Source organism: Dermochelys coriacea, chromosome 1, assembly GCF_009764565.3.
Source record: "Dermochelys coriacea isolate rDerCor1 chromosome 1, rDerCor1.pri.v4, whole genome shotgun sequence".
Classification (NCBI taxonomy): Eukaryota; Metazoa; Chordata; order Testudines; family Dermochelyidae; genus Dermochelys; species Dermochelys coriacea.
Window position 1 is genome coordinate 162,173,636 of NC_050068.2, and position 16,162 is coordinate 162,189,797.

General features: G+C 47.6%; 1 protein-coding gene across 3 annotated transcripts in view; it reads right to left on the reverse strand.

Moving 5' to 3' along the window:
- Window positions 1-15,502, reverse strand: part of SIM2 (SIM bHLH transcription factor 2) — a 90,266-nt gene extending 74,764 nt beyond the window's left edge. For 2 of the 3 annotated variants that reach the window (XR_006278714.1, XM_038417221.2), the window contains exons 1-2: window positions 13,868-15,502; window positions 1,240-1,322 (exon numbers count right to left, since the gene is read on the reverse strand). Coding sequence is in view for 1 of the 3 variants with exons in the window: in XM_038417221.2 (XP_038273149.1) it covers window positions 1,240-1,322; window positions 13,868-14,042 (258 nt within the window). In the remaining 2 variants the exon portion in view is untranslated. Of the gene's footprint in view, window positions 1-1,239; window positions 1,323-2,388; window positions 2,456-13,867 lie in introns of those variants that run through there. The other variant, XM_043507585.1, reaches the window with a different exon arrangement.
- Between the last annotated feature and the right edge of the window lie 660 nt (window positions 15,503-16,162).

The following is a 16,162-nucleotide window of genomic DNA, read 5'->3' on the forward strand; positions in this document are numbered from 1 at the left end:
GTTCAATCTTAAAACCTATTCCAACTGCTCAAAGGGCCTGACTCCATACCCCTTGAAACTAATAAGGGGCTTTTACCATTAATGTCCATGTTCCTATAACTGTAGTTTATAATATAAAAGCTTCCGGTTTTCATTATGTTGTTATTCACCTCACTGTATCTTGTCTTCAAAACAGTGGGAATGAAAGACAAGAGTGAGCTATAATCCACTGCACTAGAAGTTGTCCGCTTCAACTCTAGTCATACGAATTGTATCGAAGTTGCCTACTTCTTAGGCTACTCTGATACAAACTGGAAAAACAATAAGGAGAATTAATCCAATAGCATGGAAAATAGAGTGACAAACTCTCTGAATGCACCTTTAAAATCCCATAGCTCAACTGACACAAATGCCAGTGGACTATGTTAGGAATGAGGTTATGAAAGAGTTTCCAATACTCACAGATCCCAGGCTGAGTTTCTCTTTAGATTTAATCACTACCCCAGTGTACACTTAAAAACAGCTATGTGACTAAATATTAACCTTCCTCAATAAAACTGACCATTAAATAATTACAATTTATTATGTCTTTAAAGTGGGGGGGGGGAGTCCTCCCTGCATTAAGGTTACAAACATAAAACTCCCTTTGGGTGCCCCTGCCCAACTATTGCTCCCTAAATTCTCTGCTGCATGGGGACATCCACATGGGGAGCAGAAGAATTCCAGGGCAGATCAACAGGATTTGGAACAACTGTATTTTCAGGTGCTAACTAAATAGGAGATCTAATCCAGATGTTCACCTCCTGCTGCAGGAGCCATGCGCTCTTTTAAGGTTTTCCCTATTGAGCAATCTGTGGAGAACTATGATCTCCCATTTACAAAAACACCCTGACTGGATTGTTGATAGTAAATACAATCCACATTGCAATTCACCAGGGGACGTTTGTACTACCAAAAGCGAGTCCTTAGTGTGTGTGCAGGGTGGGAGGATTTATTTGTAATTGTTGGAGTAGGCTTACCAGGCAAACCGTTCTTATTAAGGTAGGCTGTTGGTACTGCTAAAACCAAAGAACGAAAATTAAAATGACTGGCTTCCCTCTGAACAGCTGAAAGAAAATCGTGGCTCCAGGTTGTGTTAACAGAATGACCTCACAAAGGCTGCATGTAACAACTAGGCTGGGAGGGCGATAGGGAGGATGACACACACAGTCACAAAAAATCCCCATGCAGCGTATAAAACTCGAATAAAGCATCTTCTACCTGAAGCAAATGAGATCCCAGCTCTTTAGCCACATTATCCAAGGGCCCTATTCTGCTCGGCTGTCCCCAGGCGTCGCCCAAACCTGGAAAAGAACCGACAAATCAGTTAAGAAGCTCGGGGATGGGGATGGGGACGGGGATGGGCATGAGCCCCCGGGGGCCGCGCGTGTCTTGGCTGCGGGGCTGGCCGGGCCGCAGGGCACGTCTCCCCGCGAGGGCGTCGGTGGGCTTTTCTGTCGGCGAATCAGCGCCGCGACACCGGGGCTCAGGCTCGGGGCGAGCGGAGCCGAGCCCGCTGGGGGCGCGCGTTCCTGCGCCTTAAAATGCCGTTTTAGTGCCCGTCCCGCCCGGTAACCTGCCCGCGGCCCGTCCTAGCCGGGGCCCAACTGCGCCTGGGGATGGAGCGGCCCTGCGGTCCCGCCGCTGTCAAACCACGGCGCTGCCGCGCCTGCCCGCGCGACTCGAATGCGCCTGGGCTGGAACGTTGCAACACGGGCGCCGGGGGCCCGACCCGGCAGCCTGCGCTCAGCCAAAAGCCCCGGACCTGCAATGAGGCGGCGGAGAGGAAGGGGGGGGCTGCAGGGCTGAGCCCGGCGTTACTCTTCTCTGCGACCGCTGGCAAACGCAGCGGTTCGCGAGCTAGCTGGCGAGGTAATGTGCCCCGGCAGACAGGCTGCCTGGCTCCTCGCTGTATGCACCAAGCCCCGCATCCTCGCCCTCGGCCAGAGCGTTACTTGCTCTAGGGGGGCTGTAACCGGTCCCCCATCAAAGCTGGAGCCCCTCGGGGCAGCCCGCCCGCCGCCCGCCGCCCGCCCGGGGAAGCCGCAGGGGGACGGGGTGTCACGGGCGCAGCCCGGGCGGGCGGTGTGACGGAGCCGCGCGGCTCCGAGGCCGCTTTCCCGCCGAGGCCGCTGCACCCGCCCCGCCCCGCCCCGCCCCGGAGGCGCCGGCTGCAGGGTCAGTGGCAGAGGGTGCTTCGCGGCCGAAGCTGCTGAGCGCCTCTTAACCCGCAGCGGCGACCTACGGGGCTTGCCGAGGCTGAGCAAAGGGCCGGGCCGAGCAACCCCGCGGCAGGGGCCCGCAGCAGCCTCTGCTCGGCCTCGCTGCCCCTAGGGGCCCGGCCAAGCCCCCGGCTTCGGGGCCACCCACGCGGCTCTGCAAAGCGAAGGGCCTAGCTGCGGCCCAAGGCGGAGCCCGCGCTCGCCAGAGGGGCCTGGCCGCCGGGAGCCCCCCCGGCGAGGGCCTGTCCCCGGGAGCTGGGGCTCAGCCCTGGCGCCCAGCACGGAGCGTCCAAAGCCCCGCGCGCCTTCGCCCACCAGCCCCTGGCCCAGGCGGAGTGGCGGGAGCGCCGGCCCCCTGGCCTGCAGCGCTGGGCGCGGATCGAGCGGACGCGGGACCCCGTGCGGCGGGGCAGCCGGGCTGGCAGAGCGAGGTGGCGCCACGGGCGGGTGCCCGGGTCCAGCTGTGCAAAGCCCGCCGGGCTCTGAGGGAGGCCTGTGGCCCTCTCTGTGCGCGGCCCCGCTCGGCACTGCTGATGGGGCTAACGCCTGCGTGCGTTTCTTCGGCCATTTTATTTACGCTGCACCCAGACATTTATTCTGTTCCCCGGCGCGAACGATCACACGGCTGTCCAGCGAGGCACGGCGGCCAGTGGCAGCTTGGGCACTTGTCTCCCTCTGCAGCGGACCCTGAGGGCGGCGCTAGAGAGCAGGTGCAAAGACACGCCCCGAGCCGGGGCAGGAGAGGAGGCTGGCGCCGTCCGGAGTCGCTCAGTCCCTGCGGCCAAGGGCCCCCCCTTCCCCCCAGCCCCATGGCCCCGGCAGACGTTGCACGCAGCCCCACTGCCCCTGCGGCCTTGCCTGGCCACGCTGCTCGCGCAAGCTAAGGTGAATTCACGACGTCGCCTCTCTGTAGCCGCTGGCCCCGCTCCACACACAACCACTCGCAAGGGACACTCGTGTGTCAGGACTGCTACGGGCCAGGGACTTTATTACACCGAAGGAGACACGTGGGGCCCTCGAATCAGATAGTGCTGTCGGGGCCCCTGCTCTCAGCGCGGCCTCCTCTTCTCTCCCCGCCTCCGGGCAATTATTTGTCACTGTTTATTGCTAAAGACTGAGCAGGGAATGGCCTGGGTTTCCATTTGCTTTGCTTGACTGGCTGCAGGTGAAGCAGGCAGAGGCCTGGTCCAAACCCCAAGTCAAGGGGAAGCTCAGGACAGACAAGGGAGGAAATGGACGGAAGGGAGAGGATGAGAAGGTCAGGATAAATCTAAAAAGTTGTGAGGCAGTTGTTGTGCTGGTGTTACTGACCAATATTATCCCATTGTTTCCTCATGCTACCCTACCTTGTACTTCGATTGTGAGCTCTTTGGAGAAGGGGCTGTCTTTTTGTTCTGGGTTTGTGCAGCGCCTAGCACAATGGGTCTTGGCCCCTGACTAGGGCTCCTAGACCCTACTAATACAAGTGAAGACCAATATTAATAAACAATGGTTCAAGACATGACTGTGCTTATTCCACTTCCACCACTACCACTGACCTTCCTATAACTCAGTCATCCTTCGGCTACTCCTGTGCTAAGGAGCCATATCAATAATTCAGTGTATCCAGAGTCAGTCCAAGAGGTGTGTCTCCTTTGAACATCCACATTAGCCGTCGGAGTTGCCTGAGTGTATGCTTCAGTAAACTGAATGGCAGAAGACTTTTAACTCTATAGGCTGTTTTTGCTTTGGGGTATCTGTCTATATTTTGATACGTTTGCCTCTAGTGTGAAATTGCATTTTTTTAATAAATAGAGCTTCCATTTATCTACTGCTATCCTCTATCTCAAAGCACTTTACAGACGTTTACAAATCCCACTGCTACATAAAGTATTCCCATCTTTCTCTGCTAAAATGCAGCCTTCTCTTGAGTGGAAAGTATCTGCTGTTTAAAGGACCACAGAAACATGAATTTTCCTTGGCAAGATGATGCTAAATTAAAGCGTTAGTAGTTATCTTATTGCTATACAGACTGCCCTTTTTAATAGTGTAAATGATAAAGTCACCTTGAGCCAATCAAACCTTGAGCCAATGAATTCACTCATAACGTTACAGCTACATTTTTTAAAACGACTCATGGCTAGGCGGTCTCCTGACTAACTGAAGTACAAAGCAGATTTGTTCCTTAAGCCAGTCATACAGAGGATTTTATAATGGTGTGTGAACAACTGTCACTCCAATATAGCAATGCCTAGCGGTGTATTTGATTGTATCATGTGGTATTACAGTTACAGTTTTAGCAATGTCATGTCAGTATTTCCATTATTTTTAGCGGAGCCTTCTAGGGCAGACTCACTATTAACATAAAATCTCTCTCCAGCAGTTTTTTTCTTTTCGAAATTTAAAATCGGTTTCGCCATTTCAAAATTATATCGACTTTGAATACCTTTAGTGGATTCGTTAATATTTTCCCTTGTTTTAAAGTCATTTCATCAGTCGCTAAAATATTCTCAGAATATTATTTTCAAAGGTGGGAATAAAGCGAATACAACCTTCAATTCTGAAAAAGGGCCCGCTGCACATGAACGGCTCTTCCTAGAGGCGTGCAGATGGGTTTGTAGGTGAGTGGTGCATATGGAGGCAATAAACTCAAAGGAGCTGTTCCTGTCTAACCAGTAAACACTGTACATTTCACTGATTAGGCGGGACCTAGCCAAAGGAGCTGCTGGTACAAAGTAAGCATTCTGTAAATTGCTGAAATGCGATGTGTGACTTACTTAGTAGACCTGAATGGTTCCAAATGGCTAGCTTGTAGACTGGTTTTAAAGGAATATTCTATAGCGCAGTTCTCACGGAGTCATTTTGAAGGAAGCGTTTAAGATGTATATTGCGTATTTACCTGTGAGAAAGCTGAGCAGCTGAAGGATTTTTTTTCTGGCAAATATTTAACATTTTTAACAACAATCAAGGGGTGCCAAATTGTTCCCCATTCGATTTTAAATTTATGGGATTACCTCTGTCAATTAAGGTCAGACATTTATCTAGAGCGAGAGAGGTTCACAAAGGCAAGAAATTCCCGTCCACACTGAATTCCAGAGCCGGACATTTCTGTGCCACAAACTGAACCCGAACGTAGTCTGTTATCCAGTACAGGAAGCAAATGGTGAAGCAGATTGTTACAGAGAAAATATCTAGCTCTTTTTTTTTTTTTTTTAACTAAGCTGTATTGCCTTTGTCCTGGAGGTTTGAGTTCTGACTTGCTTCTCCAAAGCTCCCTTTATACAGCCACACAGCCATGTTGCGGACAAGTGGCATCAGCTCTTTATCAATGTTAACTAAAGGGCTCTCTTCACTTTCTCAGGATCTTAATCGTGGTTCTCCTGCATTCTTTTCTCATTTTAATCGACGAGTGCTGGGAATGCAGTGTGATGGAGTGTCCCTCCAGTACCTAGCACATTGGAGCTTCAATTTTTGTTGGGTCTTTGCGCGCTACTACCCTAAGACAAATATAAGTAACAACTGGCGGTTCTGTTTGTCTCCCACGCATTGAAGATTTTCTTTAGCCGGGGCGGCTGGACAATTGACAGTTCTACAGTGACTGTTTTCGACGGGGAAGCAAAAAATCACAGGGCAGGACACTTGAAAGTAGAACGAACCTCATAGAGAAACTCCATGGCGTCTGATTCTCATTTTAAAATGCTCCCTCCCTTTTATTACTAAATATGGACACGATTCTCTCCCTTAATCTGATATCTCAAACCTTGTCAGGACATTTTAATATTCACCTCGTGGCATTTCTCAGTCTTCAGAGAAAAAAAATGGGTTAAATTGTAACAAAATCTGGAAGCATTTTAGGTAAAGAAAACGTTAAAAAAAAAAACACCAGTAGCTTTTCTGTTTGGAAATCTGCTAAAAGAATTACTTATCGGTAATGTAGTCCGTAAGTATCAGATTGCCCTGTAATTTGGAGTATTTCCTTTGTGTCTCCACTGTTTTGTGCTCCCACTCCCCTTTAGTACACGATCCTGCGCGTTATTCAATAGCCTTAATTTAAAGGAACCTGGGTCAACTACAAACATAGGGATTTCATTGCTCCCTCTCCAGAGGGAATTTCACCGGCTGTGGGGCATCCTCCCCTGGCCTTGCAAACAGCTTATGAAGAAGAAAGGCACGTTGCAATTATACAGGAGGCAGGAGAGCGGCAAACCAGGCAACACCATGCGTCTGCAAGAGACAAAAAAGGAGATGCCCCCCTTCCCAGCTTCCTTTCCCCCTGCATTGAAGATGCTGATGGTGACCCTAATAATTCAGCTGTGAGGTTTCTTGTGATCACACACATACTCCAACAGAGAGACAGGACCTAGCCCGATCCCGCAGTTCTCACGGGAAAAATTCTCACTGAAGCTATTGTGGCACTTGGGACCCATCCCTGAAGTCAATGGTAAAGTCCCTTTGATTTCTTTGGGGGCAAGACCGGGCCTAGACCGACACCGACCCTATTCTCGACTCTGGAACACGGGAAATAGCTGCAGGTGTCCTGATCAAATCGGGTTGGAAATCGGTACACACGGGTTTGGAGACGCATTTCTCACCTCTGAAAACTAGACTTGCTGCAAATCATAGCAACTCGCGGGGCTCTGACATTTCAGCAGTTGCGTCGCCTCCTGCTGAAATACTGTCTGCACACTCACCTTAACTCTACTGGGGGAGTTACGCTAATGGAGCAGGGGGAAAGTATCTTGACTTTCTGGCACATAAATTATCACGACACTTGACAAAATTAGATCGACCACGTCCTTCAATAGCTCGATCACCCTTAGCTGTGTTAAATTTGTTGTGTTTTGGAGGCGGCTAGAACCAGGCCGATTAAGAGGAAAGGATCCAGACCTTTGGCTTGGACTAGCAGACTCCTGTTCAAGTACTCTTGAACTTAGTACTGGAACTCTAAGTATATATGGCAAATTATTTTTGAGTATTAAGTATTAAGAGTTTTCTATTTGTATTTTTTAAGTCACGTATTAGAAATATTAGTGCGGTCGGGGTTAAGATTTCTCGAGAAAAAGAATGTTAAAAAACCCAGCCCAAACCGACTGTTCTGTTGGAGCCAACAAAATTATACCACAGACTCAAACCCGCTCCAAATCACAAACAAGAGCGAGAGAAAACCCTCCTGTAATGACAGTATTTAGACGCATTTAGTGTGACGAGATATTTGAAAATCTCAATCACAACAAGGGCAAAACAGACAAACCACAGTTCATAATTATCATCTGCGGACGATCGTGGCATCCAGATTTGCTCTAGGAGGAAACTGAAATGCGTCCTGCCGCTGATGTGAAAAGTCCAGCTGCTAAGAAATGGAGGAGATTATTAAAATCCCTGGATTATTCTAATCTGCTCCCGATTCCCATATCTTTCTTGCAAGCAGCCCATATACCTGTGACTGCTTCCCAGTTATGTATGCCTCCAACATTCCAGTGATCTATAAATGCCACCGATTTACATTTAGAGCAAGCCTCAAAGGAAGCCCTAATGCCTCTTTTATTTTAGGAACCCTTTAAGACCATCTACTACTATTAAAATAAGCACACATGGATGGCTCACTCTCAGCATTGTTTGTAGCCTTTAAAGCGAATGTTAAACGTCGCAGATGTACAGAAAAAGACTGAGCTGAAACTGTTGCAATTCAATCCGCGTTATATTCCTGGCTCTATTTTAAATACACAGAGGACAAGAAAATATGTATATGCCCTTTAAAGAACTATTAAAATGTCTTTTCATAGGAATAAGCAAAAGGTCCCAGATTTTACTATTAAGACACGATGCCAAGCACAGAAATAAAAGAAAAATTCACACTATCTCCCAGGCTTTTGTTTTGTTTTTAGGTAATGGTGGGAATAGCATACGCTACATTTTTGAGTCACTTATTAAGCTGCTCATTCCTTTTGGTTTAATCATTAATAAATGCGCAGTGTTAAAGCTAGTTCTTGAAAACACGTGGAGTCACAATTTAACCTCAGTGCCGTAACCTGGTGGATGGGATCATTTCAACTCCACTATAGGTTCCCCCCCCACACACACACACTTCTATTTGTTCATTTGTGGAAAAACCTATTGACAGCCAAGCACCAAAAATATCTCGTAGTGTATTTTTGTTCTGCAGTAATAAATGGTTTGGCGAAGTATCAAAACGCGACAGAGGATGACGTTACAGAGCTAGGGTGTAGGGATATACGCTAGGTTTCTGTCTCCTGGATTTTAATTCAGAATTTGAAGGTCAAAGCAAATCCACACGGAAAAAGATACTACACTGAAGCACGACATTATACCCTACAAGACTAGCACTTTGGGAGAATAAAAGAGGTTTAATGAATGTAACTCTCCTTTCACGCTCACTTCGGTGGGCCTGTTCCGGATCCTCCCGCAAGTCGTTCTGTGGGCCCAGACTAAACTGTGCATCTTCTAAACATACAGTAACTGGTTGGATGGGAACTCTGATTGCCTCAAGCCCCAAAGTCTAGTGGAGCGTAGGGTTGCCCCACAACCGCGGACACTTTTTAAAAATGTATTAAAAGTTGTCTACACTATGTGCCAGGGCGTTTTTAAACCGTTAGCTACCGAGGCTTTTAAACCCCCACCCTTTTCCTGGCCTACTCAGCAAGTTTCATAGCTGGACAATAATTCTGATCCAATGTAGTAGAAATTCGATGGTTTAGTAGCTAGGTTGCAGACTTCTGACGTCTCTTCCCCTCCTGCCTCCCCCCACCCCAGTTTAAAGAAACAAAACTGGCTCAGTGTTATCACGAAGATGATAATTCAGTCGTAAAAGTGGATGTTTACACACATCGGAGAGTGGTGGTAGTGCTCTTTCCCTCTTGTATTTACAACGTAATTATATATCTCAACACAGGTTATTCTAGATTTGATTCACCTTTTAGAAGTTTTGGCACAATAAAAGGAAGCTGGTTTCTAGCCAGGACATATTCCTCTGGGCCAAATTCTGTTCCCATTGATGTGAATAGCAAATTCCCATGGACTTCGATGGGATGCGGATTTGGCCCTAAAGGTGTCTTGGTTGTCTGTCAAGCGCAGATGAAAAAAAATCACATCAAGTACAGTTTGTAGCCATGTGCCTAATATTTATGTTTCGGAGACGCATGATCTCTGATGGGCACACTGAGTCACTAGACATCTGCAAAACCTTGAAGTAATTTTCTGTTACAGGAGAGTTTAAAATACTGACTGCAGACACATCGTCTTTTCCTCTCAAAAAACCAAGATCTCAGCAAAATATTGTATAGCAGAAAATATGCATGATGGCTCTTTCGGAGATCAACAAATGATAGCTCTCCAGGCTCTGTTTCACTTCGGGGCACTGATCCAAGACTGCACTTGTCTGTAATGCTAAATCTAAAAAGAAATTATTTCTATTCTGCTGATTAAGGCCACTAAATAACGCTATTTGGAAAAATATCTGGGGGAGAGGGAGAAGTTAATTATAATTTCCTATATAAAAACCAAATTCAGAAACATCAGCTCTTTCCTGAGGAAAGATACCCAACTATGAAGGGAGTTATTGATAGTGAAAGGAATTATGTCCCAACCACTTCCCCACAAAGTGTCTGGCAGAGCGTAGCTCCCAGCTTGAAACTTTCCAAAGTTGAACCAATTTATTAATGGGCATGGCTGAAATAATTTAGTTATCACTTTCCAACAGCTCTCCCCCTGTGAGTTTAAAAAATATATTCAGAAACACAGGAGTAAATTATTCACTTCGTCTTTCATATACTGTTCTCAGTGTTCATGGTTTTCATTATATTTATGCAGTATTTATGGCAAAAGAATACTTTTGTCGTATGTATTTTTAAAATTACTCATAAGCATGTACGGAGTGCAGAAGCACACTGTCATTTGATCTGAAGAGAATTTACACATAAGTCTCTACGTAAAAGAATAAATGGACACAAATCAGACGTCAAGAATTATAACATTCAAAAACCAGTCGGAGAACACTTCAATCTCTCTGGGCACTCGATTACAGATCTAAAAGTTGCAATTCTTCAACCAAAAAAAAAACCTTTAAAAACAGACTCCAACGAGAGACTGCTGAATTGGAATTAATTCGCAAACTGGATACAATTAACTTTAGGCTTGAATAGAGACTGGGAGTGGATGGATCATTACACAAAGTAAAACTATTTCCCCTTGTTTATTCCCCCCCTCACCCCCTACTGTTCCTCAGACGTTCTTGTCAACTTCTGGAAATGGCGCACTTTGATTATCACTACAAAAGGTCCCTCCCCCCCCCCTTGCTGGTAACAGCTCATCTTAAGTGATCACTCTCCTTACAGTGTGTATGGTAACACCCATTGTTTCATGTTCTCTATGTATATAAATCTCCCCACTGTATTTTCCACTGAATGCATCCGATGAAGTGGGCTGTAGCCCACGAAAGCTTATGCTCAAATACATTTGTTAGTCTCTAAGGTGCCACAAGGACTCCTTTTCTTTTTGCCAATACAGACTAACAGGGCTGCTAATCTGAAACCTGACATAAGACACTGCCATCCTACGTATATAAACTCGCAAGGCTTTCATCCTCTGTTTTTCAAGTGTTCTTAAAAAGTGAACTGCAATTGTTCGTTGACACAGTTTGTTCAATAGGAGAGTTTTGTCTGGGAAACCTGTAATATTACCCTGTCCAGAGAAATCTTAACATATGTATTTCTAAATATGTAATTCAGTTATTTTTTGGGGGGGGGGGGAACATGCGATCGAAAATTGGGAAACGCCTCCCGAAATTACTACAAGATATTTCTTAATCGGGACTTTTATAATGATTTAAATTTGCGAAAGTCATTAGCAATATACCAAAGCACTTTTCTTTATTTTATATGTTTGATAGAACCTTTTCGTTTAAACAGAATTATTGATTTTAGGTAATATTAAGTAATCATTGCTCATAATTATTGATGTAGCTGATAAAGCTTTTCTCGTTTTTCATTTGTAACCCTTTCATAAGCTCCTTAGAAACTGAGATGAATAACAGACTTTTCATTCTGGAATGCTAATTGTTCCTCTCCTCCCCCATCATCTGCCCAGACAGGCCAAACAAATCACAAAGGAGGAGATTTGGGTTTATTTAACCACCTAGAGAATCTTAACCAGCATTTAATTTCATTTCTCTCATCCAGTTTAGTGGTCACACAACATGACATATTACAAACGGCCCCACACAATGTATGTCAATTGGCCACTTCCGCTCAGTGAAAGAAACATTTGAAGTGTGTACTTGTTTGGAAGGGGTGTGTGTGTGTGTGTGTGTGTGTGTGTGTGTGTGTGTGTGTGTGTGTGTGTGTGTGTGTGTGTGTGAAGGGGTTGGTATTTTTTGGATTAAGTGTTTGGTTTAAAAAAATCCGAGGGGAAAATCTCAAATTTTATGTCCATTGCTCGCTCTCCCTTTAAAGGACACGGTGTTTAAGGTTGAGTCGAGCAGACTGGGGTCTCCACACACGCGAGAGCCAAAGGGTCAGATTCGGATCCCTTTTTCCAAGTTGAATAGGCCCGCGTATCCCATTGAAGCCAACGGCGCTCGCTATGGGGGAAGGCGCTGCTCAGTGGGAGTAGGGGACCATAACTGCTTCGGACTCCGGTCTTTGCCCAGATCTCTCATTTCGCAGCAGATTTTCAATTTCATTGAAAAAGGCCGCGTCCTACAGCCCCGGCTCAAGCAAAGACTCCCTATGCAAAAAAGTCCTACTGGAGATTTGGTCCGAGTCAGGGTCCTCCCCGGCGCTTGCAGAAGCGGGGCATGATCATTAACAGCCAAAGATGAAATCTTTAACCTGCAGCTCATTTACAAAAGAGGGGTTATTAGTCTACTTATGGATGCGAATTTTTATGACACTTTTTTTACAGAGAATTTCGCAGCCAGCCCCGTGCTATGCCGACTAATTCCAACGTTTAAAGGGCTTGGTGTGGGTGCAAAAGACGAGGGCGAGGCTAGAAATGCTGAGCTCTGTGCTGGGCGCTGGATCGCTGCGGGCAGGTGGACTGGGCAGCGTTTATACGGCTTGATAAATGCTGCATTTTCAGAAACAAACACCCGCCGGGGACACCTCCCCCCCAGGAGAATGAAAACAATTTCCCATGCAATTAGTAACGGGGGACGAGGGGAGGGCTTCTAGCAGACGTCCCAGCGCTATGTAACTAATTATATCATCCTGCTGACAAGTGGACTCCAGACCAATGCACCATGCCAGGGGTTTATTCGCGCCGGACCACCTAAGGCAACCAGTTCTATGTATCCTTTCGGGACGCGCTGACATTTCGCTGCTGCGGTTTGTTTGGGGTTGAGAGCACAGCCCAGGCTGCCGCACGAAGTACGTTGAACAACAGAGAGAGGCGAAATCAAAATAAGCTTAGAGAGGGGACCACGCTTTAAAGCTGTTAGCACAATGCGTGCGTGCGACAATTATACCCGCGCTGCGATTGAGCAGACAATGTGTGTGGCAGAACGGAAACTAAGCCCAAGTAATGTCCTGTGTGTTCAATGTTATGTCTCGTTCTTTTGGTAGCAATTTTTATACACTCTGTGCCTGTTGAAGGTGATGTTTGGTTTGTTTGTTCTTTTTAAATCACACCTGCAAGTTTATTGATATTCATTATATTATATTTATATTATTCATACATATTTGAAATAGGTTCCTTTGTTGTGGTGTCCGTTTTGTTAGATTTAGTCTCAGATATCTGTGCCCCTCTCACGGGAGTTCTCTGTCCCTGCCTCTTGCAAGTGAGTATCATGTGAATTTGTGCGCTCCTATTTTCCACATGACCCACCCCCAACTCTCGCTCCAATGTGAGCGAGTGAAGATAAAACACCAGCTTGTCCCTAGTGTGATCCAAAGGTATTCTTGGTTCTAGGCCTCACCAATGAAGTGCCTGACCTGTTAGTTGTAGGCTGGATCCCCTCCCCCCATTCTGCCTAGATCTGCTCTCTACACTTTCTATTATCGCGTCCTAAATTAGGACAATAATTTAAGCAGATCTAACCTCTCCCCCCTCCATCTCTCCCCCCCCACACACACACACACAGGGAAAGAAAGAAAACAAAATCACAGAATGTACCACGCACAGATCTTAGTCAGCTGCCTGGCACCATTTCCCCAAGATCTAAGCAGCCTCATCGCCCGGGGTTAGAACTCTGCTTCTTTTCCTCCTCCCGGTTCTGTCGGACTCAGCGCCGCACAAGGCGACCTACAAATATTCCCGTTCCAAACTCTGGGGTATTATTTAAGCTTTAAAATAAGCCTGATTAATACGACTAAACTCGTGGCGACCGGCCCCCTGCTTGCTTAGCGCCTCGGGCACAGGTTACAATTGGAAATACAATTCACAGAGACGGCCTGGGGTGTGTGTGGGGGGGGGGGGGCTCTTTCTAAACAGGCAAGGACAGACAGCCACCGTTTCAACTGCTGTCACGGCTCAGTCAGACCCCCTTGCACCCTCGAAACGCAGATGATCGTAACGGCTAAGAAACTGCACCCAGTATGTGCCGTCCTGTCCCCCCGCCGCCCCGCAGAGCCCCTGCCGCAGGCTCCTGCCCTGTGAGAAGCAGCAGGTGCCCCGGAAGCCGCCGAGGGATTTACCTTCTGGGAAGACAGCTCGCATTTTCAGGTAGCTGGTGGTGAGGCGGATGATGGAGGCCTTGTCCAGCTGGGAGGTGATAGCTGAAGGCAGAGGCAACAACTTGGCCAGTTCGTAGAATTCTCCATTTTCTTTTTCCCTTCTAGTCTTCGCAGCATTCTTGGACTTTTCCTTCATCGCGGCTATTGCACGGCAATGAGGAGGGTGACACTGGCATATTAGACCCGATCCTTCCGGATTGCTGCGAGCATGGACTTTGACTGTACCGTTAATATTATTTTCTTCGTAAAAACAGAACAAAAATCAACACATCAGAAGGGCGAGAGTGGAAAACCACCTCTGTGCCACAAGCCGCAGCAGGTCAGGAGAATGCAGTTCTGGGCTGACTGCAATGCAAATGTCTCGCACTTGGAAAGTAGAGACTGAAAGATCTACGTGAACCAGGACCGTGGCTGCAGCTGGAAATGGATCTTCTCGTTCACAGAGAGCATAGCCCCTTTTTTTTCTTTGTTTAGCGAATGATTTCCTGCTCTGTGCAATTCTCCCCCCTCCGAAAAACAAAGCCTTCAAGCAACTGCTCAGCAGAATATAATTGTGCTAGACAGTCTGCAATTTTTTTTTAAAAAGGTGGCTGTCCTCTAATGAGCTAGTGCAAAGGGATCTGGTCCCAGAGCCCAAGGTGCAGAGGAGAAGACAAACTGGAAAGACAGCCCAGGCAAAAAATGAAAGTCAAAGCCGGTGAGGAAGGAGCTGCTCCTGGGATTGCTCTAAAGCCACAGGCTCGCTTTTCCTTCTAGGAGAGCGACCGCTTGTCTTGCGACCAGTGTTGGAGAAATATGCTTTCACAGTACACGTGTGTATCAAACTGTGTATATTCTAGACCACTAGTGCAGAACTTGCCTTCAATTCTGCCTAGCACAAGCCCCGTTCGCCTCTCATCTGAGATTTGGGGAATAGTGTCTGCGGCAGCCAACCTGATTTCGCTGCTCCAGCCCGTGTTCTAAATCCGGTTCTCCTAAACAGTTACATTAAAGGATCCATTTTCCTCCAGGCCAACGCCACCTCAGTGCTGTCAGTACCCAAACAAGTCCAAGTGCTGGCCAAGGCAATTCGTTAAAAAAGGCTTTATATTATAAAGAGAGATTTTTATTATTTGACACGTATTGAAAAAATAAAAAACCGGTGCGAAGCGAGAGCTAGTTCACACTGACATGCGACTAGAGCGAAGACTCTACCTTACAGGAGAAATATGGGTTTGCTATTTCACCTTCCAGGAGCTGACAGCCGCCTTCTCCAAGCGCACCGCACCGCAGCGATGGGAGGCAAATGCCCCACTCTCACAAAGCCTAACTTCGGTGCTGCTCCCACGCACCGAAACACTAATGTCTTCCTCCTCCTTCTCCTCCGCCTCCTCTTTTCCAGGAATAGCCAGCGGCTCTGGAGTGGCACCTTCAGTTAATTCTTTAGTGAAGGCTGGAGCAAGCGAGGAGCGCCGCGAGAGGGGAGGGGATAAATGTGCCCCGTGACGTGTCCGCCGGGGCAGCAGCGCCTTCGGCAGGACCCAAAGACAGAGGCGCAAGGGAAGGACCGCAATGAGCACTTGCAATGGAAGGGGGAGGTGGACTGGAGGGGGTGTGGTTGTACTTGGAACAGTCTCCGGCTGGTGCTCCGGGTCTCACAAACTCAGCCTATATTACACACCCGCATCTCCAGCCAGACACAGAGAGACACACATTTCTGCGGTGATCTGGCGTTGTGAACGTATTATAAATAGCGCGGTTCAAAATAAGGTGGTGGGAGATACGTGCTAATATCCGAGACTTGGAGCTACGCAACAACGCGATAGCCCAGGAGGCTGGGAGAGCAAGTGGTTGAAAGGACCTATACATAGAGCGGGGGCTGGGCTAGAGTCTCTCTCATCTCACACACCATCCAAACCTCTTCTCCTGCCGTTGCTGAACGCTCCGGGTCCGTAGGTTGCGGGTGTGCGCGTGAACACACACTCACACACACACGAGAATATGTACCAACACGCTAATGTAGTTTCATCAGCCAAACGCGCAGGGATGCGGGGAATCGCACACACTCTTTGCACACAGTCAGTATCAAAGGAGGCCCGGGCCTGACGCTGGGCGCCGAGAGGCTCTGCGGATGGTACCGGCCACTGCTTTGGTCATTAGAGTGGAAAGTATTTGCAGCTAACATCGTGGAACCGTGGGCCCAAAACCTGCGCTCAAGCAGAGCGCCCAGTGTGATTCCAATGGGATGCAGGCTCAGGCCCTGGGGGAGGAGTGGGT